Source organism: Gadus morhua, chromosome 14 (genome assembly GCF_902167405.1).
Source record: "Gadus morhua chromosome 14, gadMor3.0, whole genome shotgun sequence".
Classification (NCBI taxonomy): Eukaryota; Metazoa; Chordata; class Actinopteri; order Gadiformes; family Gadidae; genus Gadus; species Gadus morhua.
The window spans coordinates 26,656,092-26,682,413 of NC_044061.1; the positions used below are offsets into that span (position 1 = coordinate 26,656,092).

At 48.8% G+C, this 26,322-nt stretch overlaps 2 protein-coding genes across 2 annotated transcripts; one reads left to right on the plus strand and one right to left on the minus strand.

The window, feature by feature from the left end:
• The first annotated feature begins 129 nt into the window (after positions 1-129).
• Positions 130-17,768, plus strand: ulk3 (unc-51 like kinase 3). Its single transcript, XM_030376823.1, has 17 exons — positions 130-653; positions 960-1,099; positions 1,688-1,828; positions 2,167-2,287; positions 2,860-2,955; positions 3,590-3,733; positions 6,900-6,982; positions 8,075-8,230; positions 9,402-9,507; positions 9,758-9,798; positions 10,152-10,254; positions 10,667-10,731; positions 11,867-11,945; positions 12,913-12,953; positions 14,226-14,273; positions 14,592-14,655; positions 16,441-17,768. Exons 2-17 carry the CDS (start codon positions 995-997, stop codon positions 16,455-16,457), a joined length of 1,410 nt encoding a protein of 469 aa, XP_030232683.1. The 5' UTR covers positions 130-653; positions 960-994; the 3' UTR covers positions 16,458-17,768.
• A 3,758-nt stretch (positions 17,769-21,526) lies between these two features.
• On the minus strand, positions 21,527-24,977 carry LOC115558592 (growth arrest-specific protein 1). Its single transcript, XM_030376824.1, has one exon. The coding sequence runs from the start codon at positions 23,994-23,996 to the stop codon at positions 23,220-23,222; it is 777 nt and encodes a 258-aa protein (XP_030232684.1). The 5' UTR covers positions 23,997-24,977; the 3' UTR covers positions 21,527-23,219.
• Between the last annotated feature and the right edge of the window lie 1,345 nt (positions 24,978-26,322).

Here is a 26,322-nt window from a genome sequence, read left to right on the forward strand (position 1 = left end):
AGTAGCAGGAGGCCGGCGGTAGGGGTCAGCCTACTTTACGCTCAGCGGGTTTGAACGTCAGCTGACGTGCAGAGCAAACGTTGTTATGTTCCTGCAACACCGGGTGCTGCTGCAGCTTTAGGACCACACGCACACGACCGCACGCACAGGACCGCAGTGCTCGGGACGCGATTATACTTTTCCTTCGGTGGCGAATGAATCTCATGTGTTACTCAAGAATAATTCATGAAAACCGGATGAAACATGCAGATAACCTCATACGTAAACTTAACCATATCTAAAAAATACCTGAAATAACCGTTATCAAAACCCTTAACTTAACCATCCCTAACTTAATACCGAAACGTAAGCATCTCTAACCTAATACATAACGTAAACGTAACCGTATAAACAGCTTAAATCTAAAATGTATCAATGTATTGTAGACCTTCTCCTTCTGTTTGGAGGAAACAATCAAAAAAAAAACAGGGACCAGGGAGTGCGGTCCTGCGGCTGTAGGGTCCCGATAGTGCGGTCCTGAAGTTGCAGCCTCCGGTACTGCAGGAACTGAGCAAAGGGCAGCAGAGCTCCTGGGCTCCAGTCATAATGTAGTGAGTAGTGACAGCGTTGAAAACACCATCAACACAGTCCCACCAGTCCACCAGAACCAACAGGTAGGTCTTCACAGCAGATCGGTTTGAGTGAAAGCATGAGAGGCGGACGAGGAGAGCGAAAGCTGTCGATCCATTACTTTTAAGGGGGCAGCGGGGGTCCTGCCAGCACGCCCTCGCTGTGTGTTTACAACTATCGATGAATGACATTAAAACAGCCACGCTGGAGATGATGTCATCATTATATGTAGCATGAAGTAATGTTAATACATGATACGTAGGCCTGCATGTGTGTGAAGGCTTTCTGTGTTGATTGACGTCAGGACGAGACTGAGATCATGCATGTACTCATGAGTCATGTCGCCTCAGATCCCTCATCAGGGAGATCTAATGCAGTTGTGGCCATGGCTTCCCACTCGACCTTCGCCCCTCCTAAACTGGCGGACTACATCCTCACGGAGCGGCTGGGCAGCGGCACCTACGCCACGGTGTATAAAGCCTACAGCAAGGTGCGTGGCTCCGTATGGAGGAACAGACGTGGGGATATGGTGGAGATGATTATGGTTCACCACCTCAGCCATGGACCGTAACACAAGCCAGCTGTGTTGGGTTAGGGTTCTCATTTTCCTTCTTTATTTTGAGACCTACTAACCCTACTACTAGTTGAAAACGAGAGCTGGATCCTTTACAGGGGGTTTATCAAACAGGTGGACACAAACTCGTCTGGGTCTGTTTTTAAAACTATAAATAGGTGTAAACACCTATTTTTTTGTCCACCTGTTTATTATTGTCCTATTAACATCTGTTTATTAATGTCACATTAACATCTGTTTGTTAACATAGTATTACTGTCTGTTTATTAAAGTCACAATAACGTCTGTTTATTAAGTTCATCTAACAGAACAAGCAGTCTAGCTAACGGTAAAGATGCAGTGTCATCAAATGGTATTAAAGGCTTTCTTTAATTTCTTAAATAACATTAGTCACTTATTACCATTAGTGACCCAAGCTGCAGTGTAAAACAATACAGTTTTGAGTATCTTTGGTGATCTTTGGAGAAGATAAGTCCATGACAGCACCCGGTGTTCCTCTCGCAGGGGGACAGTCGGGAAGCGGTGGCGGTGAAGGTGGTGTCGAAGAAGACGTTGAACAAGACGTCGATGGAGAACCTCCTCACGGAGATCGAGATCCTGAAGACCGTGCGCCACCCTCACATCGTCCAGCTGAAGGACTTCCAGGTACACGTGGCGGGTCATGTTTGGTTCGCTCGTCAGAGCACCACGATTAACCTAACAACTGTTAGTGATTGGCACTTGGTTCGATGAACATCCTTAGTGTACCGACAGCGATACATTGTTGTTTCTCTTCCTTCTGACAAATGTACTCATTGTCAGTCGCTTTGTATTAAAGCGTCCACTAGATGTCCTAAATGTAAAATGTAAAGCAGTGGTCGATGTATTAACATTTCGCCCTGCTCTGAGTGGCCTTAGTGGGAAGCAGGTGGCTCTTACTAGAGAGGGTTAACAACGCTGTCCCTCACGTGCTCATCGGACACGTGGCGGTCTCTCCTTCCCAGTGGGACAGCGAGAACATCTACCTGATCCTGGAGTGGTGCTCCGGGGGAGACCTCTCGCGCTTCATCCGCAGCAGGAGGCTGCTGCCTGAGAGGGTGGCTCAGCGCTTCCTGCAGCAGATCGGTGAGGCGGCGTCCTGGCTCACGCCCTTTTTACCGCAATGATGTCAGTCAGTCAGTCAGTCAGTCAGTCAGTCAGTCTCTCTCTCTCTCTCTCTCTCTCTCGCTCTCGCTCTCGCTCTCTCTCTCTCCCTCTCTCTCCCTCTTTCCGAACGGTTAACATGGAGACCAATGTAATTAGGTTTGGTGCGACTCACTGTATATGATCCCATTTGCTTTACATTTCAAATGAGTTTAGGATTGATTGCGGCGGGTCTTGCAGGTACGGTACTGCTTGTTGTATTATGGGATGTTTGAGTCATGCTGACGATGAGTATGAGTCATACTGTTTTGGTTATTTGACCAAGGATACCTGTGTCCTTGTTATTTTACAAAGGAGGCCTTGGTCAAATAACCAATAAGGATGTGCTTGGCGTTGCTGAAACAACACATGATTCAATCTCGTTTGGTCCTTGACAGTGGTTAACAACCATCAGTAAAGGTTATGAACGGAAATAAAAAAATTCAATGAAAAAATGTTAGATGTCGACGACGTTTCAATGAGCTTAGCGTGTTTTTTTGTCATGTCTCCCCCAGCCTGCGCCCTCCAGTACCTCCATGGAAGGAACATATCCCACCTGGACCTTAAGCCCCAGAACATCCTGCTGAGTGGTTCTGTACTCAAGCTGTCAGGTAAATACACACCACGCAAACACACACACACATACACACACAGCCGGTCTGGGGGTATAAGGTGGACAGGCTTGGGGGTGCCCAAGGCAGAGTGGGGCACCCCAAAAGAATATGTATATATATACACACACGCACACACACACCCACACCACACCACACCTCACACACCACTCACACACACACCTCCCCATCCCTCTGTTAGTTATCCTGGTACTGAAGTGGACAGCATCATGTTGGCTTATTGCATAGCAACGTGAGCGATGCAAGGAGACGTATCCAGGATGTTTAATAACTATATAACAATAGGTTTACTCTCATCTAAATTTACATTTAGAGCATTTAGCAGACGCTTTTGTCCGAAGCAACTTACAACCATTTTTAAACACACACCATTTTTATACACACGCAGTCAACCCCGCAGGGCGACAGCCAGCTCGTTGGGGGCAGTTAGGGTGAGGTGTCTTGCTCAGGGACACTAGGCTAGGTTCCCGGGATCAAACTAGCAACCTTCCGGTTACAAGTCAACCCGCTAAGTCTACATCCTGAGCAGATGGGTGTAGACTGGTTCTGACCAGAGACCTCAACCCCTCAGCCTCCTCCAAACCAGATACGTGGGGTGTTGTTTGTGTTTCAGACTTTGGCTTCGCCGCGTACATGTCCCCGTGGGACGAGCAGAGCGCCCTGCGGGGGTCCCCTCTCTACATGGCCCCCGAGATGGTGTGCCGGCGGCAGTACGACTCCCGGGTCGACCTGTGGTCCGTGGGCGTCATCCTCTACGGTAACGGGGTTCTCTGTGTGTACCGTACTTATGGATGTGGCATTTAGAATGCTGGCAAGGCAGGAGGCCCGCAGGTTGTTAAGCTAGTAGGAAGACATTTACTTTTAGGGCATTTAGCGACTTACAATAAGTACATTTGTCAAAAGAAGAAGAAACTAGAACTGCAAGCAGTTATGCAGGGGTCCAAGAAGTGTGCATTTCGCCGGCACAACGCGACAAGAAATGTGCATTTCGCCGGCACAACGCGAAGCATGTGTTCAAAACGCTACCCTGAACCTGTGGATACAAAGGATTTGACTGTGGTAGGAGTAGCGAGAAGTCAGTGTAGCGTTTTCGCGGCGAAATTTTGTAGAAGATATACAATTTCCTCGTTTATTGCGCCCCTAATGGCGAAATTTTCCGAATTTTTTATCGAACGACATTAAGGTTAGCACCAACATGTGTGTAAAATTTGGACTCGATCCGATGTCTACTTTTGGATTTTTTTGGATTTTTGATTTTCTACGTCTAATTTAGCTAATATACCAATATTCAAAACGCTCCCGTTTCGTCGTCGAAGGTCGAATCAAAAAACGGTCCGATAATTTCTTTGCGTGTGCGTCTGAAGATTTTGTGTGCAAGGTTTGGTGTCGATTGGTCAAGAAATGTGGGAGGATTTTCGCGATTTTGCAAAAAAAAATTATAGACGCAAATGGGCGTGGCCTATTCCAAAAGATGCAGCAGACTCCAGTGAATATGTGGGTACAAGTTTTTGAATGTGGGAGGTTCGGTGTGGGAGTTATAGCCCCAAACGCGTCTGTCCTTGGTATAGCGCCACCTAGTGGCCGGCGTGTCTGGATTTTGTGGTCTGCGTAGTGTTCACGGACCTGAATTTAGTCATGCAATTGGCGTGTCGGCACCATTTACGGTTTGGGCTGTGGTACCACTTCTAGGGGGAAATAATAATAATAGGAAGAAAAATCCTTACAAAAACAATAGGGATCCAACCTGTTGGCTTGGACCCCTAACAACAATATATCGCTGTCGGTACACTAAGGATGTTCATAGAACCAAGTGCCAAGCACTGACAATCACTATGTTAACCCATTCCCTGTGTACAACAAAGATTATGGAAGCATATATGTAGCAAAATTCAAATGGCAATGCAATTTGCAATTTGCAATTCAATAAGTAATTACGTTATGCAATTGACAATGCATTATGCAATTTCATAATGTAAGTGTATTTTAATATGCAAAGTGACAATGCAATCCTCAATTACATTTGCAAAAGTTACAACAATAAAAATACAATAACATTTTGTCAAATTCTTTTGAGTTCCTTTATTCAAATTGCAAAGCTATAGCGTCCCCGTGATTGCAATCCACTACGCCACGCTCCGTGTGTTGCGATATTCAAATGACATTTCAATCCGCAAAACGGAATCCAAAACGGAATCCAAAACGGAATCCAAAGAGGAATACAAATAGGAATCCAAAACGGAATCCAAAGAGGAATCCAAATAGGAATCCAAAGAGGAATACAAATAGGAATCCAAAAAGTCAATACGTATCAGCCAATCAGCGTCTGGACGTCACTTTCTATTGTCTCCAAGGGTATCTCCACGGTAATAATAATAATAATAATAATAATACATTTAATTTAAAGGGCGCCTTTCAAGACACTCAAGGTCACCTTACAGAGCATAAAGTTATCATAAATAGTTTAAAACAACACATTGTGGAAAAATAATAATAATAAATAAATAAATAAATAAAACAAAAACAAGACAAAACAAACAAACAATCAAGACAGTGATCAGACGTTGTGTGCGAGTTTGAACAGGTGAGTTGTGACTTGAAGGTTGTAATGGTGTATGACTGTTTTATGTGTGGGGGGAGGGAGTTCCAGAGCCTGGGTGCTGAACAGCTGAATGACCGGGCACCCATTCGTAATGAGTCGTGATGTGGGGATACATAGTAGTCCAGCAGAGGTTGAGCGGAGGGAGCGGGAGGGAGTGTATTCTTGGAGGAGGTCGCAGAGGTAACTGGGGGCTAGGTTGTGGAGAGCTTTGTAGGTGAGGAGTGGGTGGAGACGGTGGGTCTCCCGACCCGTTTTGCACCCAGTGCCTGTAGCACTTGGGAAATCTTTGTGTATACCACACTGGCGTCAAAGCGTACCAGTGAGGATAAGTCGTCTATCCTATCTCCCAGAACACGCACTCTCTCTACTGCATCTGTGTCTTCAACTCGATTGTTCTCCACATCATCGGCCAAACTTCGGAGCATATCAATAATCTCCATTGGTGACCATGGACCATAGGCTACGAACTAGAAGGGAACAAGGAAATTACGAGCAAGTGACGTAGTTGCCGCCCAGACGCTGATTGGCTGATACGTTTGCCACTTTGCATATTGACTTTTTGGATTCCTATTTGTATTCCTCTTTGGATTCCTATTTGTATTCCTCTTTGGATTCCTCTTTGGATTCCTCTTTGGATTCCGTTTTGCCAAATCTTTTGCAAAGCGTTCGTTTTGCGGATTGAAATGTAATTTGAATATGGCAACACACGGAGCGTGGCGAAGTGGATTGCAATCACGGGGACGCTATAGCTTTTCAATTTGTATAAAGGAACTCAAATAATTTGACAAAATGTTATTCTATTTGTATTGTTATAACTTTTGCAAATTTAATTGAGGATTGCATTGTCACTTTGCATGTTAAAATACACTTTGAATAACGTATTTACAAATTACATTATAAAATTGCATAATGAATTGTCAAATGCATAATGTAATTCCAAATTGCATTGCCATTTGAATTTTGCTACATATATGCTTCCATAAAAGATAGCTACACAATGCTAAGTACTGTTTTTAAGGAAAGTCTAACATAGTCGTGTTGTTTCAAATGCGTGATCTTTAAAGAGTTGGATCATATGTAGTCGAGCTTGGTACTCTGTAGCGGCTGTTAAGCATGTATTACTTCCCTACTATTACTATTTATTTATTATCTATTTATTTATTTATTTGGTAAGGAGATGCTTCCCCAAAGCAATGTACAATGAATTCATGTAATAATGGAGCACATAGAGAGGGGTGAGACATCTTGCTCAAGGGTTGGGCTGGGAATGGAACCCAGACAGGGATCTATCCAACACTGCGTGTGTCTCCCCCCCTCCCTGTAGAGGCGCTGTTCGGCCGGGCCCCGTTCGCGTCCCGGTCCTACGCGGAGCTGGAGGAGAAGATCCGCAGCGACCGGCCCATCGAGGTGAGTGGTGCCCAGCAGACCACCTCCTCTTCAGCCAGACGAACCGGCCGAGACACGCGTGCTAGGGGAGGGAACCACAGTGAACCTCACGATATTATATATATATATATAAATATATAATGTAAATATGCCTATACATTATTATATTGATATTTGTCGTCAGTATATCGATTCTCGTATCGCACGAAGAAGTGCGACGATATATTGCCGTATCAATATATATCTTTTTTATACACTGACATATGATGCTGCTACTGCTGCCTCTGCCTAATGCTGCCGCTGCTGCTGCTGCTGCTGCTGATGATTGGCCTTTGATGATTGTTTCAGGCTGCTGGGTTCTTCTGATTGGTCTAGGGAGGGACACAGGATGCCAGGATGAGGGGAGGAACGGGGGCCAACAGAGCACTTTGTAATCACGGGTATTCATCATGGGGACTTTGTGCACCATATGGGGATTGTGTTTGCTTATGTAACCTTATGTATTATCATGATGATGATGATGATTGTGAGTGCATTATTTTGATGAGGTGAAGACTATGATAAACCCTCGATATTCTACCCACACACCCCTGTTGTTGCCAAGAGAGGTAACTTGATGCTCTTTCTTACTGATCCTTTTAGTTTAAATCAGTTCTCTGATTCCTGGAAAATGTTTCTTTACTGCACCACTAGGTGGCATACTTTCTCAGTAAATATATGTTATAGTTTAGTAGTTAGTGTAAGTAAGTGGTCTACAGTGTTCTACATTGTGAATATTAGCTAAGAGAGCTAGAAAATGATTCTCACAGCTGATCGCTGTCCATACCCTAGTTCCTCATGGTCAGGCCTGAGGGAGTTCAGTGATTGGTCTGTAGATCATCCTCCATCACCTCCACTGTATGTTCCCACAGTAACAAGCTCATGTTTTGGCTGAAAGCGTTAAGGTCAAGCTTGAAGGTCCTTCTGGCCCACACCCCTCTCCCCCTCTCTCCCTCCACCCTCTCACCCTCCACTCCCTCTCCCCCTCTCTCCCTCTCTCCCTCTCTCCCTCTCTCCCCCCTCTTTCACCCTCTCTCCATTATCATTCCTCTCTCTCTCCCCCCCTCTCTCTAGCTCCCCCCGGGGGCCCGGGTGTCTGCGGACTGCCGGGACCTCCTGCTGAGGCTCCTGGAGAGGAACCCGGAGACCCGGATCACCTTCACCCAGTTCTTCAGCCACGGCTTTGTGGACCTGGAGCACATGGCCGGTCCAGACAGCCTGGGGAAGGCGGTGAGCAAAGGGAACGTTCTGGAAGGGGAGGGAAGGCTCCAGAACAGCAGTGGAACGGGTTGCCGGACACTGGGAGCCGTAGGACAATAGGTGGTGCGTCTAGTGTGTCACCTCTCCCCGGTCCCTAAGTTCTTCCCGGTCCCACTGGGAATTCTCCTCTGTTGCCGGTTTGGAGCGTTATAGGTTTGGGGATTGTGTTAAAGGTTAGGGAATTGGTTTAATGGTTTGGGGATTGTGATAAAGGTTAGGGGATTGTGTTAATGGTTTGGGGATTGTGTTAAAGGTTAGGGGATTGTGTTAAAGGTTAGGGAATTGTGTTGAAGGTTAGGGGATTGTGCCCACATTGTGTGGTCTGTGTAAAGAATACTATATACTTACACTTCCCTTAGCTGGACCAGCCTGGAAACATTAGTTGTGTGACCCCCCAGGAGTAAACGACAGAACATTATGATCCAAAAAGCAGAGAAAACAAATCCCTACGAGGAAATTAATGTTTGTTTGTGTTTGTGTGTGTGTATGTGTGAGGTGTGTGTGTGTGTGTGTGTGTGTGTGTGTGTGTGTGTGTGTGTGTGTGTGTGTGTGTGTGTGTGTGTGTGTGTGTGTGTGTGTGTGTGTGTGTGTGTGTGTGTTGTGTTTGCCCGCACAAGCATATTGGGCACATCGGTGCGTGTGCTCATAGGTTTGTGCTCATGCTGGCCTACATGTGCCTTCATGCATTAGTGCCCTGCATGCATGCATTAGGAGATTGTGGGTTTTTGTCTCTGTGTGCTAGGGGTGTGTGTGCGTGTGTGTGTGGGCGGGGAGTTGTGTGTGTGTGTGCCTATTTGTGTGTTTGTTGGGTCTGTGTGTGGGGGGGTTGTGTGTGTGTGTGTTTGTGTGTGTGTGTGTGTGTGTGTGTGTCTGTGTGTGTGTGTGTGTGTGTGTGTTAGGTCTGTGTGTGGTGGGGTTGTGTGTGTGTGTGTGTGTGTTGGGTCTGTGTGTGGTGGGGTTGTGTATGTGTGTGTGTGTGTGTGTGTGTTGGGTCTGTGTGTGGTGGGGTTGTGTGTGTGTGTGTGTGTGTGTGTGTGTGTGTGTGTGTGTGTGTGTGTGTGTGTGCGGGGGGGTTTTGTGTGTGCGTGTGGGTATGTTGGGACCTCCAGTGACGTCTCTCTCCCCCCCCCCCCCCCCTCAGAAGGAGCTGGTCCTGCGGGCCGTGGAGAAGGACCAGGGGGGGGAGCGGGCGGCGGCGCTGAGCCTCTACTGCAGCGCCCTGGAGCACTTCGTCCCCGCCGTCCACTGTGAGGGAGGGGCCTGCACACTCTGTCTGTCTGTCTGTCTGTTTGGCTGTCTCCCTCTCTCGCTCTCCGTCTTTCTCTCCATGTCTCTCTCCCAGTCTGTTTGTCTCTCACTCTCTCTCGCTCTATCTGTCTTTCTCCCTCTATGTCTGTCTGTCTGTCTGTCTGGCTGACCTCCACTCACCCATATGAGAACCCGCTAAGTAAAGTGTTGTTAAAGCCGTAACATCTCTCTGTGTCCCCCGCCCCCCAGATGAGACGGACCGCTCGCGTAAGGAGACCCTGAGGCAGAAGGTGGGCTGATGCACACTCTCTTATTTGGGTTGATTTCTATTTTTAGATGTTGCTCCTGGTTTTTGTTGTTTCTCTCCCTCCCTCCTCTTTATTATAGCCAGTCTCCTTGACTCTGGGTCTGTGCGCGGCCATATGGTCTGGACTGGACCACATGGTGGGCTGGGTCTGGGGGTGAGGCTGAGGGGTGTTTACTGACACAAGGACAGTGGCTGTAATGAAGAGGTTTCCACACCAGATGACCACAAAGACTAGAACATCGAATGCAGCATGGTGTGGTGATGTTGACTCTGTGACGGCAGCAGGCTGGTCTGTGGGGTGTGAGGGTGTTGACTTACTGTGAGCGCCCCCTGCAGGTCAGCCAGTACGCCTCCAGAGCAGAGGAGCTGAAGGCGCTGGTGGCGTCTGACAACCGGGAGCACTTTGAGGAGGCCCGGACGGCCAGGGACGTCCTGCGAGGTAGGGCCCCCTACGGAGAGAGGCCCCTGGCTCTCTCCTCCAGCCACCCAGGGGCCACAGCCTTAGAGCCAGCGTTGTGTGCCCGATTTAATGAACGAGAATTCAATTTGGAGGATTGTTATTGTGGGTTGGAAATTCAGGGAATGGTCAAGGATGCGTTTCTTCCATTTTGTCTTGTATTATTCTGTTAAACCTCATAAACCTTTTTAAGTTAATGCTTAAGACAAGTATTCCCTGGTTTTATCCAGAACCTGATTAAAGTGGAGGCTAGAATCTAGGTGAACTCTGAACAAGAGAGTCTTGGTTATTTTGCGGAAGCTGGTGAGCGACTCTGTGGCCTTAACTAATATTCCCGACCCATCTTGGGATAAACTCCAGTGTAAAGTCCGGTGTTGTTCTCCCCTTCCTCCAGAGATGTCCCGGGACAGACCACGGCTTCTGGCCGCCCTGGAGCTGGCCCGTGTCGCCATAGCCAAGGTCAGTCGGGTCCTCAATGGAAACGTCTTGTATGAGCGAATGTAGCCATTGGCCAATAGCATGGAAATCACAGAGTTCCCGTTCCCGTGGGATTCCTGTACGGAGAATGCAACGGTGTTTTTGACATACTGTGTCTGTGTAGAGCAGGTATTTGAATGTTATTTCTGCCTGTACTTCTGCCTGGCTATGGGTACTGGTTTAGTGTTTTTATAACTTTTTTCACATCGAGGCAGCAGTAACGACCTCTCCAGGTCTCTGCTGGAGAGAAGTGCTGGTCTCGTTCCAGCAAGAGCTGGGAAGGAAACGGCACAGTGACGATCATACCTCACAACCGACGCATTTACACGGGAAAACAAATCTAGTTTCCACTCAGATGGGCGTCTTCAAATTCGCAGCTTTTTCAGAAGCTGCTTCAGCATTTCCATGGTTTTGTTGTTCACAAACCGTTGGGGAAAGTCCAGAATTCATACCCGTAGTCTGATTTGGAGTATGTGAAATCCGGCGCGGCCTGAATTTCTATCCTCCAGAAAGGCTGATTCCTCAGTCCAGCACCAAAGAATCACTAGAGAATGTACCTGAACCGGCTCCTGTCATCTGGGAGTCTGGAACCAAACATTCAGGATCTTAGTCCATCCAGACTGTACCTAGCCTGGTCCAACCAGACTCTCGTGCTTCATTTCATTTGCACAGAGAGTCTGGCCACTCTCAATTGACAAATGTTAACTCACTTGAAGGCGGGTGTCTGTTGGAGTTTAAAACGATTGGATCTGCCCAGTGCCACTCTGGATCTGCCATAACCAATCGCTAACATTTGACACCAACTCAAACTAGCGCACAACCTCAACGTCATTGTTCTCAGTTACTCCCTCTGTCCGCTGATTGAACAGCCAAAAAATTGGCTACAGAAAACCCGCGAATATACCACAAATCCAGACGTAGACCTGAAGGTAAATGAAAATAGAGCGGAAATATGTAGGCGGGCGGGGCCAGGCTAGACTGTATCTGGTTCCCCTCAAGAAATCTAATCTTCCTGAAACCGTCCCCTAGCCTTTCCAGATGTGAGTTCACACTAAGGTAACACTGAGGTAACACTCATAAGGTAACACTAACTCTACCCTTACTGGTTCTGTTCCAGGAGGACAGTGGGTCTGAGGACCAGGAGGTACTGGACCTCTACCAGCACTGCCTGGGGGAGCTACTGCTGGTACTGGCAGGTACATGACAGAACACCCCCTGGGTCTGGACGTCTGGGTCTCTGGGTCTCTGGGCCTCTGGGCCTCTGGGTCTCTGGGTCTGGGCCTCTGGGTCTCTGGGTCTCTGGGTCTGGGTCTCTGGGTCTGGGTCTCTGGAGGTCTGGTTCTCTGGGTCTGGGTCTCTGGGTCTGGGTCTCTGGGTCTGGGTCTCTGGGTCCCTGGGTCTCTGGAGGTCTGGGTCTGGGCCGGGCTGCCAGCCCTCTCTGTGTGGTAAAGCAGCTCCATCTGCTTCCCATTGACTCTGTGCAGCTAATCCCCCCCGTGTTATTTCACACTGGAAACAAATCAAAACTATTATCTCTCTAATAGAGGATGGCTCCAATGCCCCCCCACACACAAACTCCCCCCCCCCCCTCTGGGATCAGGGGGCGTGCCTCAGTGGCACTGCAGACAACCCCAGGGGGATTGTGGGAGAAAACATTGGCCCTTTGTTTGGCCCGAGGTCCTTTGTTACTTCCTGACATGCCCTTCTCAAAGAGGGAACCTCCTCCTCTTCTTCCTCCTCTTCCTCCTCCTCCTCCTCCTCCTCCCCTCCCCTGTGGGTCTCTGGTGGTCTCTGCCCCCTCACATTTACTCCGCTCCTTGATTTCCACCTAATTGAGGAAATGCTGGCCCACTTTGTCCCGGTTCGCCCCACCAGCAGCAATCTGCTGCCTCCACCACCTCAAACACGTCCTCCACCACCAACCCCACCACTTCCACCCTAAACACCTCCACCACCTCCACCATGATGAGATAAACTGATGAGCCATGTATTAGAATTATTATTTTTCTATCCGTCTCTTCACCCTCCACACAGGTACACAAACGTACACACACAGACACACACAGACACACACACACACACACACACACACACACACACACACACACACACACACACACACACACACACACACCTCCCCATGACGCTGTGTGTGTTCCCCAGCTGAATCCCAGGGCCGCAGGCGGGAGCTGCTCCACAGTGAGGTGAGTCCAGGAAACACAACAGAGTGCTTTCCATGTAACATCCTCCCTGCCTGATGACACCATCCATCATCCTCACAGAGGGACCACAGGTCATGTTATATTCCCTATGATTTCCCCAGAGCCGTGTGTCGATGCTCAGGTCTTCTCAGACCCTGCCTCATCGTACCTCAGTTTCAGTCTCCACTACACACTAGTAGTAGTAGTAGTAGTAGTAGTATTAGTATTTGCATTGAATTTCGGTGTATTCCTGTGCAATCATGACAAATATATCTAATCTACTCTAATCTAATTTTCTCTGCACACGTTGGACTGCAGACCATACACTCCCCCCGGCCTGATCTGCGGCCAGCAGCAGAGCCTTCTTGTTTTAGTGCATTGTTTGATCCACTGCTAAGACGACAACACCAACAACAACAGTTTCTGAAACCAAACCAAACTGGTTCGGGGCGAGACCCTAAACCTTCCATTTGAAGTTTTATTTGCTCTTGTCTTAAGTAAACTCAGATGGGGCTGTGCTAATCAATTCGTTCTGTGTGTGTGTGTGTGTGTGTGTGTGTGTGTGTGTGTGTGTGTGTGTGTGTGTGTGTGTGTGTGTGTGTGTGAGCTCAATGGAAAGCATGTGTATGTGTGAGAGCAAAGAGGAGACATGTGGTAGTGACTGGCCACCATGTGCATTAATATCTGCCTCAGCAGTACACATGTGAAGCCGTCTCCCCTCTGCCAGAGTTACACTGTGCTATAACATAGTGGGGTACTGCAGAGCAAACCACTCCATCTGGCTGGGACGTTCACACCGGCCTTTACGTTTGACTGGAGATTGTGTCGGCACAAGTCATTAACTAACTTGGTTAACTCATCACCCGTGTTGATGATCCATGCCTCACAGGTCGGTTAAGTCCCCTTGGTTTCCCCATCGGTGACGGTAACTCAGTGATGTACAATGACGTCTTGAACCAAGACTAGAAATAGGTGTCCCTACTATCACACATGTCAACATAGTATTATGTGTTTCATGTGTTGCACTTTCCGGATCAATGCAAAGACAATTTGAACAACAGTCAACATTTAAGACAACTTTTTGAACTTGTGTTCAAAAGTGTGCCTCGCTGCACCATCATAATATAATTCAAATGCACATCAGTTAAAATTGGACGTTAAAGCATTTGTGTCTTGCTTTGTTACGTAACAACGCCTCTCTAACTAAACAGGTGTCCATGGTGTACAGCTACATCCTTCTGTATATAATGTACATTTATTCTGTTGTTTTTGTAGATCAAAAGCCTCATGAACAGAGCGGAGTACCTCAAGGAGAATATCAAGGTGAGGTCCCTTCCTTCATGACAGATATCAGAAAACCCGAGCTGAAGATAGAGAGAAAGCTAGAGACAGGATGAATGCCACAGAGAGACGTGTGCATCAGTGTGTGTGCCTCCATGAACGTGCATTTGCAGTCATTTTGCATTCAGATGGCAAACTACCCAGCCTCCATTAAATGCATAAAAATGTAATCACGCATTTGTGTGTGTGTGTGTGTGTGTGTGTGTGTGTGTGTGTGTGTGTGTGTGTGTGTGTGTGTGTGTGTGTGTTTGTGCCTGTGTGTGAGTGTTCTTGTGCGTGTGTGTGTGTGTGTCCTCTCAGATGCAGGCGACCCAGAAGGCCGTGTCCCAGGACCGGGAGCCCCTGTCTGAGTCTGTCAGAAGCTGTGAGTGTCCTCATCTCTCTGTGTGTGCGTGTACACAGTCAGCAAGTGTGCGTCTATGTGTTGGAATGTGTCTGAATGTGTGTGTCTGAATGTCTGTGCATGTGTAGCTTAATGTGTGTGTGTGGGTGTGTTTGTTTCTGAATGTGCGTGTGTATGAATTTCTGCATCTTAATGTGTGTATGTGTGTCTGAATGTATGTGTATGTGTATCCTAATGCGTGATCCTAATGTGTGCTTGCGTGCGTGTGTGTGTTTCTGAATGTGTATTTTAATGTATGTGTGTATGCCTGTGTTTCTGAATGTGTGTGCATGTGTTTCTTGATGTGTGTGTGTGTGGGGGGTGAATTATTGAGAAATGTCTTCCCGGGGTCATTAGGAACCCCCCCCCCCCCACCCCCGGTGAAGGTTTTTTCCACTAGTAAAACACCAGCCCCTCTCTCCCGGAGCGGGAGACCCTGTGGGACCGTCTGACTCCGGCTCGGAGCAGCTCTGAGCCGGGGGGGGGGGGGGGAGGGGGGCCAGGGGCCCTCTGCCCTCCAGGAGCCAGTGCTGGGGAGGGGGCTGGGCTCAGCTTAGAGCAGACAAATACACACATACACACACATACATACACACATATATACATATACACACACACATATAGTATATATACATACACACATATACACACAAACATTAAGATACACAGATATTCAGACACACACACAGACACATACACATAAATACATACACACACATTCAAACATACACATACACAGCATACACACTTCATGACACACACACACTAAGTTTTTCTTGCACATACATACCCAAGCACATACAACGTCGCACATGCATTTAATCCGTGTTTCGTAATGCTATTTATGCGAAAGGGATATATATATATTTATATATAAATATCATTATTGTTATGGCCCGCTACCTCAGAACTCACACAACCACTAATTCCCATTTTGTGCTGAGCCCCGCTCCCGGACGGACCGGAGAGCCGACAATATCCTGTTTTCAGCCAGACATTCTTAGGGAATTATGGGTAAAAAAAAAGAATGCAGTAGTGGTGGAACTTCAGGGACTGGAGAGGAGGCTCAGGTTTCACAGGAACGTAGTCTTCTTCGGCTGCTCTTGCTCTTGCTGCTAGTCTGGTCCCAGTAGAGAGCTGGTCTAGTCCCAGTAAAGCCAGGGATCTATGCCCAGTACATCCTGACTCGCTGAATGGAGGGTTGCTTTCATCAAATGGGTCAACTATGCTGCCGAAGGTTAATCGAAGAAATGTGTGTGTGTCGGGGTGTGTGTGGGAGAGCACTCAATATCAGTGTGGTGTGAGAAGGTGGTAAGCTTGTGATGAGGAGGTTGAACCAGGAGCAGAGCCCCAGCAGCAGCAGCTACCCTCCCTACAGCCGCTGCTATAGATTGTCATTCTCTCAACACCATCCAGACTACTTGATAGCCCTTTGGGGGGTTGGTCCCACGCTAAAGGTCTTTCCCCTGAGGCCAGGCCACGCTATGGCCGTAACCGTAGGCTTGTTGTCGTAGGACAATGTTGACATGTGGACCCCATGCATCCCCCCTTACTTTGAGAGACGCCTTCACCCGGAATTAGAATAGCTCTCTTCAGAATGTCAGACGCCTTTATGTGTGACCCCCACCCACGGTCTGAGTTCACCTGGCCTCTGTGCTTCTGAGCCAAAGGACCTACGGAAATAGGAAAGTTGAATGTGCTGTGTGAGGTGGTCTACTAACACAGACGACCTCCCCCTCATCACTGCTGTGTTGTTTTGTTTCTCAGCCTGCTGTCTGCAGTGACTCTCCAGACTCTCCAGACTCCAGGCTCCTCGTCTACAGACTCAAGGCCACCGGGCTCCAGTTTTTAGGCTCCAAGCTCCTGGCTTCAGGCTCCAGGCTCCTCGGCTACAGACTCAAGGCCACCAGGCTCCAGTTTTAAGGCTCCAGGCTCTAAGCTCGTGGCTCCAGACTCCACTGCTGCGAACCACCCCCAGAAACAGCAGCAGAGCAGGCTGACACCCGGTAGCACGCCTCCCCTAATTGGTCAGCCGGCCGCCCACCCATCTCTCCCTGGACGTGTCTGGTGGTCGCTGCCTGGTTGTTGTGCTCGGCCAGATGTTGGCTGAGGAGCCTCACTCTGATCTGCACCGTGGAGAAACAACAGCTAATCTGGTCTGAAAACAAAGGAGAAGTGGTTTCTGAGGAGCGGATCACACAGTGGGTTCTGCCCAATAGGGATTGTGAGTTTTCGCCGTCAATCTTCTTTTGAACTCTTCAAGCTGTCAAGACTACTACCAAAACACCGGAGGACTCGGTCTCACATCGCAGTGTTTTTTGTCTTTTTTTCTTTTACACAACATGTTGACGTGTACCTTTCAAACAAGCATGTCTGCAACATCCCACACTCTATATTGACTAACTGTGAAACAAATAATGTCATATTAAATTATCCTTTTGCATTACATTGAGGCTTCACCATGCAAACACACACACACACAAACAGATGCTCTCACTTTCGCTCTCTCTGACAACTGAATAAAAACGTTCAGGGTCTCTCTCTCTCTCTCTCTCTCTCTCTCTCTCTCTCTGTCTCTGTCTCTGTCTCTGTCTCTGTCTCTGTCTCTGTCTCTGTCTCTCTCTCTGTGTCTCTCTCTCTCTCTCTCTCTGTCTCTCTGTGTCTCTGTCTGTGTAGATGCTCTATCAGTCATTGGTTTCCTGCTGTCTCTCGTCCTGCCCTCACACTGACGGGTACTCCCCAACCCGCCACAGCCCCCTCCTGACGGTTCCTCCCCACCACTAAGAGGGGGTACCTGGAGAGACCGACCTGTGCCTTATTTACCCTGGACATGCGCTGGTTGCTGGGGTTTGGGTTTGGCAGCGGCCACACTCTGAGGCCCACAGCGAACAGGACCTCAGAGTGGAGGAGAGACGCTGCAGGTTGAAATCCCTCGCCGGCAGTATGGACGGATTAACCCTCGGATTAATCCTGAAAGGGAACTTTAAGTGTTTATGTGAAACAAAGTCAAGAGAAGCGTTTGGTTCCCCTGCTTTATGTGCTGCTGTGTTGCTCATATTCTAATGAATTAAAAGTGCTGTCTTCTTATTTTGAAAGGTGTTCCAATTGATTCATCATCCAGATCTAAAGGGGGGCTGGCGGGGTGGAATCGGGTCTCGGAAGCTGGCCCCGGGACCGGGGGCCGGGTCCTGGGAGGGTCTGGTCCCGGGCCAGCCCCAGGACCAGGGGACAGGTCCGGGCGGGGTCTGGTCCCGGGCCAGCCCCAGGACCAGGGGACAAGTCCGGGCGGGGTCTGTGGGCCCAGCTGCAGAGGAAGCCGCGCGGCAGGCTGCCATCCCGACACTGAGGGCCCTTATGCTCCGGCCCGGCACACGGCTGGAAAATAATACGACCCGTCGACTCGAATCTTTCTGGAGTATTTATTTAATTTGTGATATTTGCTTTGGTTTTGCTAGTTTTCTCAGCTCAGCTGCACTCGTCTGCGGCAGCGCCAGCATTTGTGTTTTTTTGTATACAATCTGACCTTTGACCTTATACTCATAAGGCTTTACATAAAGCATATTGGCCCATATTGAGGATTCAAACCATACAAAATTGTATGCATTACCCGTGTTGCAATAAGTCCTTGAATGTGTCTTTCCTTCAATTTAAAGAGTAATAAAAAGGAGAGGGGTTAAACAGCATCTCTACACGGTCCCCCCCCCCCCCCCCGGGAGCTGTGAGTATGCTAATTGCCCCCCCCACCCCAGGGCCCCTCATGCCCTGCTTCTCCTCCTAAGGTCAGCTGGTCAAGTAAATCACATGGCACTTTGCATATTGAACCACAATGGGTTCAACCCGGTTGTGAAATCACAAAGACGTGCTCATACAGCGACAGATTTAACGGAGTTTCCCCGGCAGTAAACTGCTGTCCTCTCCAGAGAGGGCTGTGAAACTCGAACCATGATGGTGTGTTCTCCGGAGGAGCCAAGCTCCAAGTCCTGAATCCAGGAACCACGAGAACCTGGCTCCGAGTGGTCTGGGGAGTGTGGACTGGAGCAGGGACGTGTTGGGGGGCTTATGGAGGACTTCTTTCATTATCAATCAAATCATATCTTTCTGGGCTTCATGCCTCTCTTTCCCCTACTGGTTTAAACCAGACCAAAACAACAAATCAATACCCTGAGTACTCTGTCTGTGTTTGATTCTATTATCTATATTTTATCTATGTTAGAATGGATTTATCTTTGTATCTGTACAACCCTAGATCGGAGTCTCTCCTTCTCCTTCTCTCTCTCTCTCTCTCACTCTCATACTCACACACACAAACGCACACACACACACTAATAAATGTACACAAAGGTTTGCCATGAACACACTGAGAAGCACAGCCCCATCCCCCCTAGATTCCCATTTTACAAAACCACAACTTACAGCATTGTGGTTTAATTGGCCTCAATTGCACTGGGGCTCCACCGAGACCAATTATTAAGCTAGGCTTCTCTCTCCCCCTCTCCCTCTCTCTCTTCCTCTCATCCCCTCTCTCTATCTCTCTCTCTCTCTCTCTCTCTCTCTCTCTCTCTCTCTCTCTCTCTCTCTCTCTCTCTCTCTCTCTCTCTCTCTCTTCTCTCTCTCTCTCTCTCTCTCTCTCTCTCCCAGTCTCTTGCCCCCAGTCTCCCCAGTCTCAGAGTGGTGTGGCCCCAAGCCTCCCCCTCTAAGAGTGGGGTATCTGAGCAGGGACATGGGTCTGTGTCGGGGCTCCAGGCACAGCGTCATGGCCGCCCTTGACTCCCCGGCCCGTCCCCACGGCGCGGCGCGAGGCTCCCTTTGTGAATGGAACATTGTGCGGCCGGGGCTGCAGACGCTCCTCCGCAAATCCCTGTGTCATTCCCACTTTACTGGTCGGGCGCTGGAGGGCTGGGGGGGAGGGGGGAGGGCGGTGGGGGAGAGGGGGGGAGGCGGGGGTTAGGGGTTTGTTCCAAAGGAACGTTGAATAAAGATAATTTAGAAAATGGGCTCCAGCACAGTGCTGCCTCTGTAGCCGCCCCCCGCCCCCCCAGCCCCAGACCGCTCGGCTCATGTTTGTTTTGATTTGGTTCCCAGAAGCGGGTGGGGGTATTTGGAGGGGGTGGGTGGGGGGGCTTGATGGGAGGGAGGTGGAGATGGAGGCAGTGGAGGTTTCGAACTCCAACCAACAACTACAGTAAAGCACAACTCAGACGACCACTGTAGCCTGGGACAAATCTTTTATTTACTTCTTGCCCACATAAAAGAAAGAAAAATACCCTTTGGGGTGTGTGTGTGTGTGTGTGTGTGTGTGTGTGTGTGTGTGTGTGTGTGTGTGTGTGTGTGTGTGTGTGTGTGTGTGTGTGTGTGTGTGTGTGTGTGTGTAAGCGTGTGTGTATGCGTGTGTGTGTTTCTCAGCAGCACTTTGAAGCTTTCAACTGAAGTGTGTTGTAAGTTAAAAAAGTCTCTCTTTTGCACTCTCTTATTTTGTTTCACAATTGAAATTGAAAATGCAGTGGAAAACATTCCTGTGGTCATGGAGAGAGACAGTCAAGTCAGAGACGTCTGAAAATGGCATCTACGTTCCCTAGGGAATACGAAAGTCATACCAAAATAATTTGTTAATGACATGACAATTTTTGCATCTACTAGAGCGCGCTGGTGTACTTTAGTTTGAAACATGGACAGAGGATTGGCCCCATACTGATCTGGACCAGACATAGAACCGTCTTCATAGAACCATCTTCATAGAACATCATAGAAGCGTCTTCATAGAACTTTATAGAACCGTCTTCATAGAACTTTATAGAACTGTCCTCATAGAACTTCATTGAACCGTTTTCATTGAACTTCATAGAACCGTCTTCATAGAACTTTATAGAACCGTCTTCGTAGAACTTCATAGAACCATCTTCATAGAACCGTCTTCATAGAACTTTATGGAAATTTCTTCATGGAACTTCATAGAACCGTCTTCATTCTGTCCTACTGAGTGTAACTAACAGAGGACCATTTAAATTCCTGAACCAAATCAAACTGATCAAATCATGAATGCTGATTATTATTACAATACAATTACAATTCAAACAAATACATACAATATTCTTATACACAAAAGTACTTGTTAACACAATTAGGTTAACAATATCAAGCTTTGGGAACCAACCAGGAAAATGGGCCAAACTCCGAGCGTAAAACCGAAATCAAAACACCAGGTGTGAACTCTGCACCAGCCGGGCACTAAAGCCAAACGACTCCAACTCAAGACACCCCGCTTTACGGTTTGCTAATGACTCGTAAATACTTCGGCAAATAATGAGTAAACCACAGTTGAAGTCCTTGGCAGGGAGGAGGAAAGACAAGCAGCAAACTCTACTGCATGCAGTGGCTTCCACTGTACGTATGAAATATAATCATTATGACAGGTAGCTGGTCTCTGCCCTAGGTATGAGTGGAGGATCCTTCGACCCGCGGGTGGGACTGTATCTCACCAACATCTCTGTGGAAGTCAATGAGGATGTGTTCCGGAATGGAGAGCTGAAATTCCTGCCAGTTTAGGTTACACATTTAATCCCCTAGGTATTACACAATAGCAGCATTATGACCGATACAGGCGGGCAGAGAGAGAGAGAATAGAGCTCTTTTAGGATGCCAAGTGGACGTTAATGAAGCTTTTTCTTCCAGTTTGCTCCATCACATTGAACCCTCCCTATCTACAGTAGTAAGGTTTCACCAGGGCTCTGGTCCAATGTGAACAACTTGTTCACTTAGAAAGTCATCTGCTTAAAGTCTCATCTGCTTTTGTCATTCCTAAGGTCAACTCTGTGTTTCTGTAAAGGCTGGTTATGTACATTAGAGAAACAAACTATAACAGTTCAAAAACAGTTTATTACAAAAACAGCAAATGCATACAAAGGAGAGGGCTCTGGCGTTTTCTCAGCATCCAGATGAAACATTGTGTTACTTAGGACCTTGTGTATAAAATCAGACTGCTAATAGAATGTGTTATTGTATTAACTTGAACATTAAAGTAAACACGACGTACAGCATATAAGTGTGATATACATACATTCACCAATCTCTACCTTCATAATTTAACAAATATCAACAAGTTCCCTTTAATTAACCGCTAGATGTTCACACACTGAAATAAACATTCATGAGCTTCATAAGAAAATAGAGATTAGTTTAGAGACACTTGAATGACAGGAAACATGCTTCTTTACTACGGATCAGAGGAACAGAATGCCTTCTTTTGTTTCACTGTGGGTGAGCTTGGAAAGAGGACAAGTCTATCTTTCCGATAGGAAGTCAATGAGGAGTTTACTATTGCTGAGGTTCCCATGAGCAAGGCACTTCACTATAATAAGGCAGTGGTCGACGGTTGAAAATTCTGGCATAAAGATATAAACAGGGGCAGAGAGGAAAACTCAGCAAAAGTAGATATTACTAATGGACCATCACACAGGATAGATTTCAAAGTATTCAACAAATGCTGAGCCAGCCTTCTGAATCGCCCTGAAACTAAAACACTTTCCGTGAAGTCGCTCCTACAAACAACATGAAGTACATGCCAAAGCGTGATGCGTTATTACAAACACATTCAGCGAACAGTATTCGGCTCCTGCTGCTATGGAGTCCAATGTTTCTGTGTCTCAAACACGGACCTGGTTCATGTGTCACACGCAGCTCACTCTGAAACGGGAACCCTTTCCTACATTCTTATGGAAGGGCCACTTGAGTAGAAAGCCGTCTTCCTGGCCGTGTGTGAGGTATTTCTTTCGTATTGTATAATAGTCCATCTTGTTGCCGTGTGCACTTTGTGAACTGGACAAAGCTCCATAAATATCTACGAAGGGTGAGTACCCCACAGGGGGGGGGGACCCCATCAGGGGGGCCCTTGGAGGGGAGGTGTGTATGTGTGACGGGTGCTAGGGTGCTAAAAGATCAATAAAAACATGTCATCCAGGGAGACAGGGCAGCGAGAGGCACTGGAGCTCATTGACGGCGCTGATCACAGAGCCTTGTTTGTCCTGCTGGCCCGTTGACACAGATATCTGAAGTGTGGTCTACAAAGCGGGGGCCGAGATGGAGTGGAGAGCAAACACTGAGCGGCCGCCGGCCCCCCCTGTTTGTTTTTAGTCTTAATAAAGCCACACTCCAAGGGCCATTGAGACCTAGCTAAACAAACTGCTGGGCTGTTTAGGTGACGGCAAACACACCGAAACACTGATGACCAGGGGCCCGGGCAACGGCGGCGCGGGGCCCCGGGAACACAGTCCATCTCTGAGGTTCTGGCGCCGGCAGGCACCTCACCAACCACGACACCAGACTGACATCCCCGGTCGTTCCTCAAGGGAATAGAAGCTAAAGCGTCCGCTTGTTGAACACGATCCGTCCTCACAGAAGATCTGCCGTCTCCGTGGGACATGAAGAGCTCCTTCATTTGCTCCATTAAATATTCAAAGTCCAGGGGGGGTCCGGCAGTCTGCCCCCCACCATCACCCTGCTGCCCATCTAGGTCAGGGAACCCCTTCAGCCGCTGTTGCATCCAGGGGCCCTCAAACTAGTATTCGAGCCAGGGGCCAGTACAACAACGGCAGACAGAAGGCCAGCCGCCCGGCCCCTGAGTGGGGGTCCGGGTACTCTTCTCGGTCGTTCTTGGGGTCGTAGTCCTCGTCCTCGTACACGTCGTCCACCTCGGGCTGCTCCGAGTGGCCGCCGTGGTCTCCGAGGGAGCACAGCTTGCTCATGTTCTCCTTGACCACCTCGCAGAAGGGCCTCTCCACGCCGTCGCACACGCAGCGGTTGAGCAGCGCGCCGTTGGGGATGAAGAGCATCTGCTGGATGGTGGCCTTGCAGCGCGACGAGCACTTGCGGCCGTTGAAAAGCTGGCCGCAGTAGGACAGGTAGGCGGTCAGCGAGGAGTGGCAGCTGCCGTCCTCCTCGCAGCGCTGCCGGGCCTCGGTGCAGCCGATGCCGCCCGCGTCGCTCGGGTGGCGGCGGGGAAGGCAGGGCTCGATGGCCTGCTTGGCCCGGACGCACTCGGGGTCCTGGGCGCAGTCGCAGGCCTCCAGGTCTGGTCCGGTGCGGGTGTGGTTCAGCCGGATCAGGGCGCTGATGCAGTGGCTCGGGCACTGCCTCCGCGTGCCCCTGAGGTTCCCCTCGCACGCCGCGAGGTACTGACCGTAGGCCAGGTGGCACGCCGGCTCGTCCTGGCACCGCACGATTGCCTGCCAGCAGATGAGCTGGGCGTCCACCACCACCTCCACCACCAGCAGCACAACCAGCAGCTTCACCCACAGGAGCCGCACCACGGCGCTACACCCACATTTCATGCTGTCGGACTGAGGTTCTAGCTGCGTGACGCGCGCCTGGACCCCCGCAGAGATGGGCTCATTGTGTGACCAGGAGTTCCACTATGTGTTAATTCGTGTCCCGCTCGCACCCCTCATTATAATCCAATGGACTCACGGCTCCGATCAGGCGCTTCCCGTTACTTTGCAAGTTCAAAAAAAGTTTGGCGAACCCAGGAAAACTTATTCCGAAGAGGAAGTTTGACTCCAGTCCCGTGGAAAGCCGCCTCCGTGGAGTGTGTCCTCTCTTCGGTGGAGAGAGGGCGTCCTCTGTTCAGAGTGTCCCCGCCTCAGTGCGCACTGTCCCGGGCTCCTCCATGTCCAATAGCCCCCGGTCCACCGCTGACACGCATTCTTTGCAAAGTTACCGTCCACGTCTCCGTTCGTAAACGCGTAGTCATCCTCCTGACTGTGGGATCCCGGACGGGTTTCACTGTTTTCCTCCGTGTCGGACCCGAACGTCCCTGCGCGTATTCCGTGGATTCTTACGGTCGGAGCTGTGGGTCTGTCCCGCTTCTCCCGCTATGTGCCTTTGTCCCTCCTGCAGTTACGCTTCACGCTCCGTGGAGCATTTCCCCACAGTACCCCTCCTCCTGCAGAAACACAGAAAGGAAAGTTCTCCTCCCCCTCTCTTAGTTAGAATACGGGCCTCCCATTGGTCCACACCCGGGATTCAGCCGCAGGACCCATTTCTATAGCAACATGTTGTTTTTTTCTTGCAATTCCGCACGGTATATGATGAGATGCATGAGATGTTTATAAGGTTGAGTCGACGAATCCCGGGGTGGGTGGGTGGGTGTGTGTGTGTGTGTGGTCCGGGCAGTAGGCTGTCCTATCTGCTCAGGAGCCGTCAGAACAAATTCCGATGCTAGGAGATCACATCTGCAGACCGCTGCTCCGACCTTCTGCAGAACAACACCCCGTCTCTCTCTGGACTAGTCACTCTCTCCAGACATCCAGAGCAGGGGGAGACCTGGTGACTTCCCTCTCTAAAGTAGGCTAGTCCCCCTTTCTAGAGATTCAGAGCAGCGAGAGGACTGCAGGGCGACGCGTCCTCCTCTAAATTCTCCCTAATTGTCGCCCTTTCCTCCGGCGCTGCCCACCGCTCGTCATTCTGCCGCTTTAAGCCCCGATTGACAGCAGAGAATGGTATTTTCTGGCCCGTTTCACCCCAATTGTGTGAGATTGGCTATGCAGCGGCCCAGTGTCTCCAAGGCTGGAGATTGTTCACGCACTGGGGCCTATCAATGGAGAGAGGTTTCAGCATCAATGTATTTTACAGCTCTCCCCTTTCACTCCACACTTGAGAACTCCCAATAGGCCGGGCTCCCCGCATTGAGATGGTAACGACCCGGGTGGGGGAGGGGGGATGGGCGGGTGTTCAGGCTGTCTCAAGATTTCTGCAAAGTTGTTTCAGGCCTGCAGCCGTACACACAGCAGAGTACCAGCGGTGGAGCACCTTACCGAACCGGATGGACAGACTATCTATCTACTATCTATCTACTATATGTCTGTCTGTCTGTCTGTCCGTCCGTCCGTCCATCACACACACACACACACACACACACACACACACACACACACACACACACACACACACACACACACACACACACACACACACACACACACACACACACACACACACACACACACACACACACACACACACACACACACACACTCACACAAACCCACACCCTCACACAAACCCTCACACAAACAAACACCCTCACACCCACACACACCTCAATCTTGACATAGATTTGTAGTTACACATATATGGAAAACTGTTGGATTTATATAGATTTTTTCACCTGGTACGACTGGAGTCACATGCACAGCAGTGTTGTTCTTCGTGTGTGTATTGTCATAACACATTATTATAATATTATATACCTTATTACAATAATACCCAGAGCCGGACAGTAACGGAGTACATTTACTTGAGTACAGTACTTAAGTACAATTTTGAGGGATCTGTACTTTACTCAAGTATCATTTTTTGGGAGTACTCATGACTTTACTCAAGTACATTTGAGAGGCAAATATTGTACTCTTTACTCCGTTACATTTCTATCCATGACCGTGAGTACCCGTTACTCCTTCTGAAAAATAAAAAATAAAAGGAGAAAAGAAAAATCACGGAAACCCTCAATTTGTTGTTTCCCTCTCAAACGTGATTCCCTCTCAAACTGATTAGGACAGCCTTCAGCCTATCAGCAATCACATTCGCTTTCCGCCAAAGCCAACTCCATGGTCAGAATTAGATGAGAGACGATTGTTGATTTGATTGATAAAAAAACGG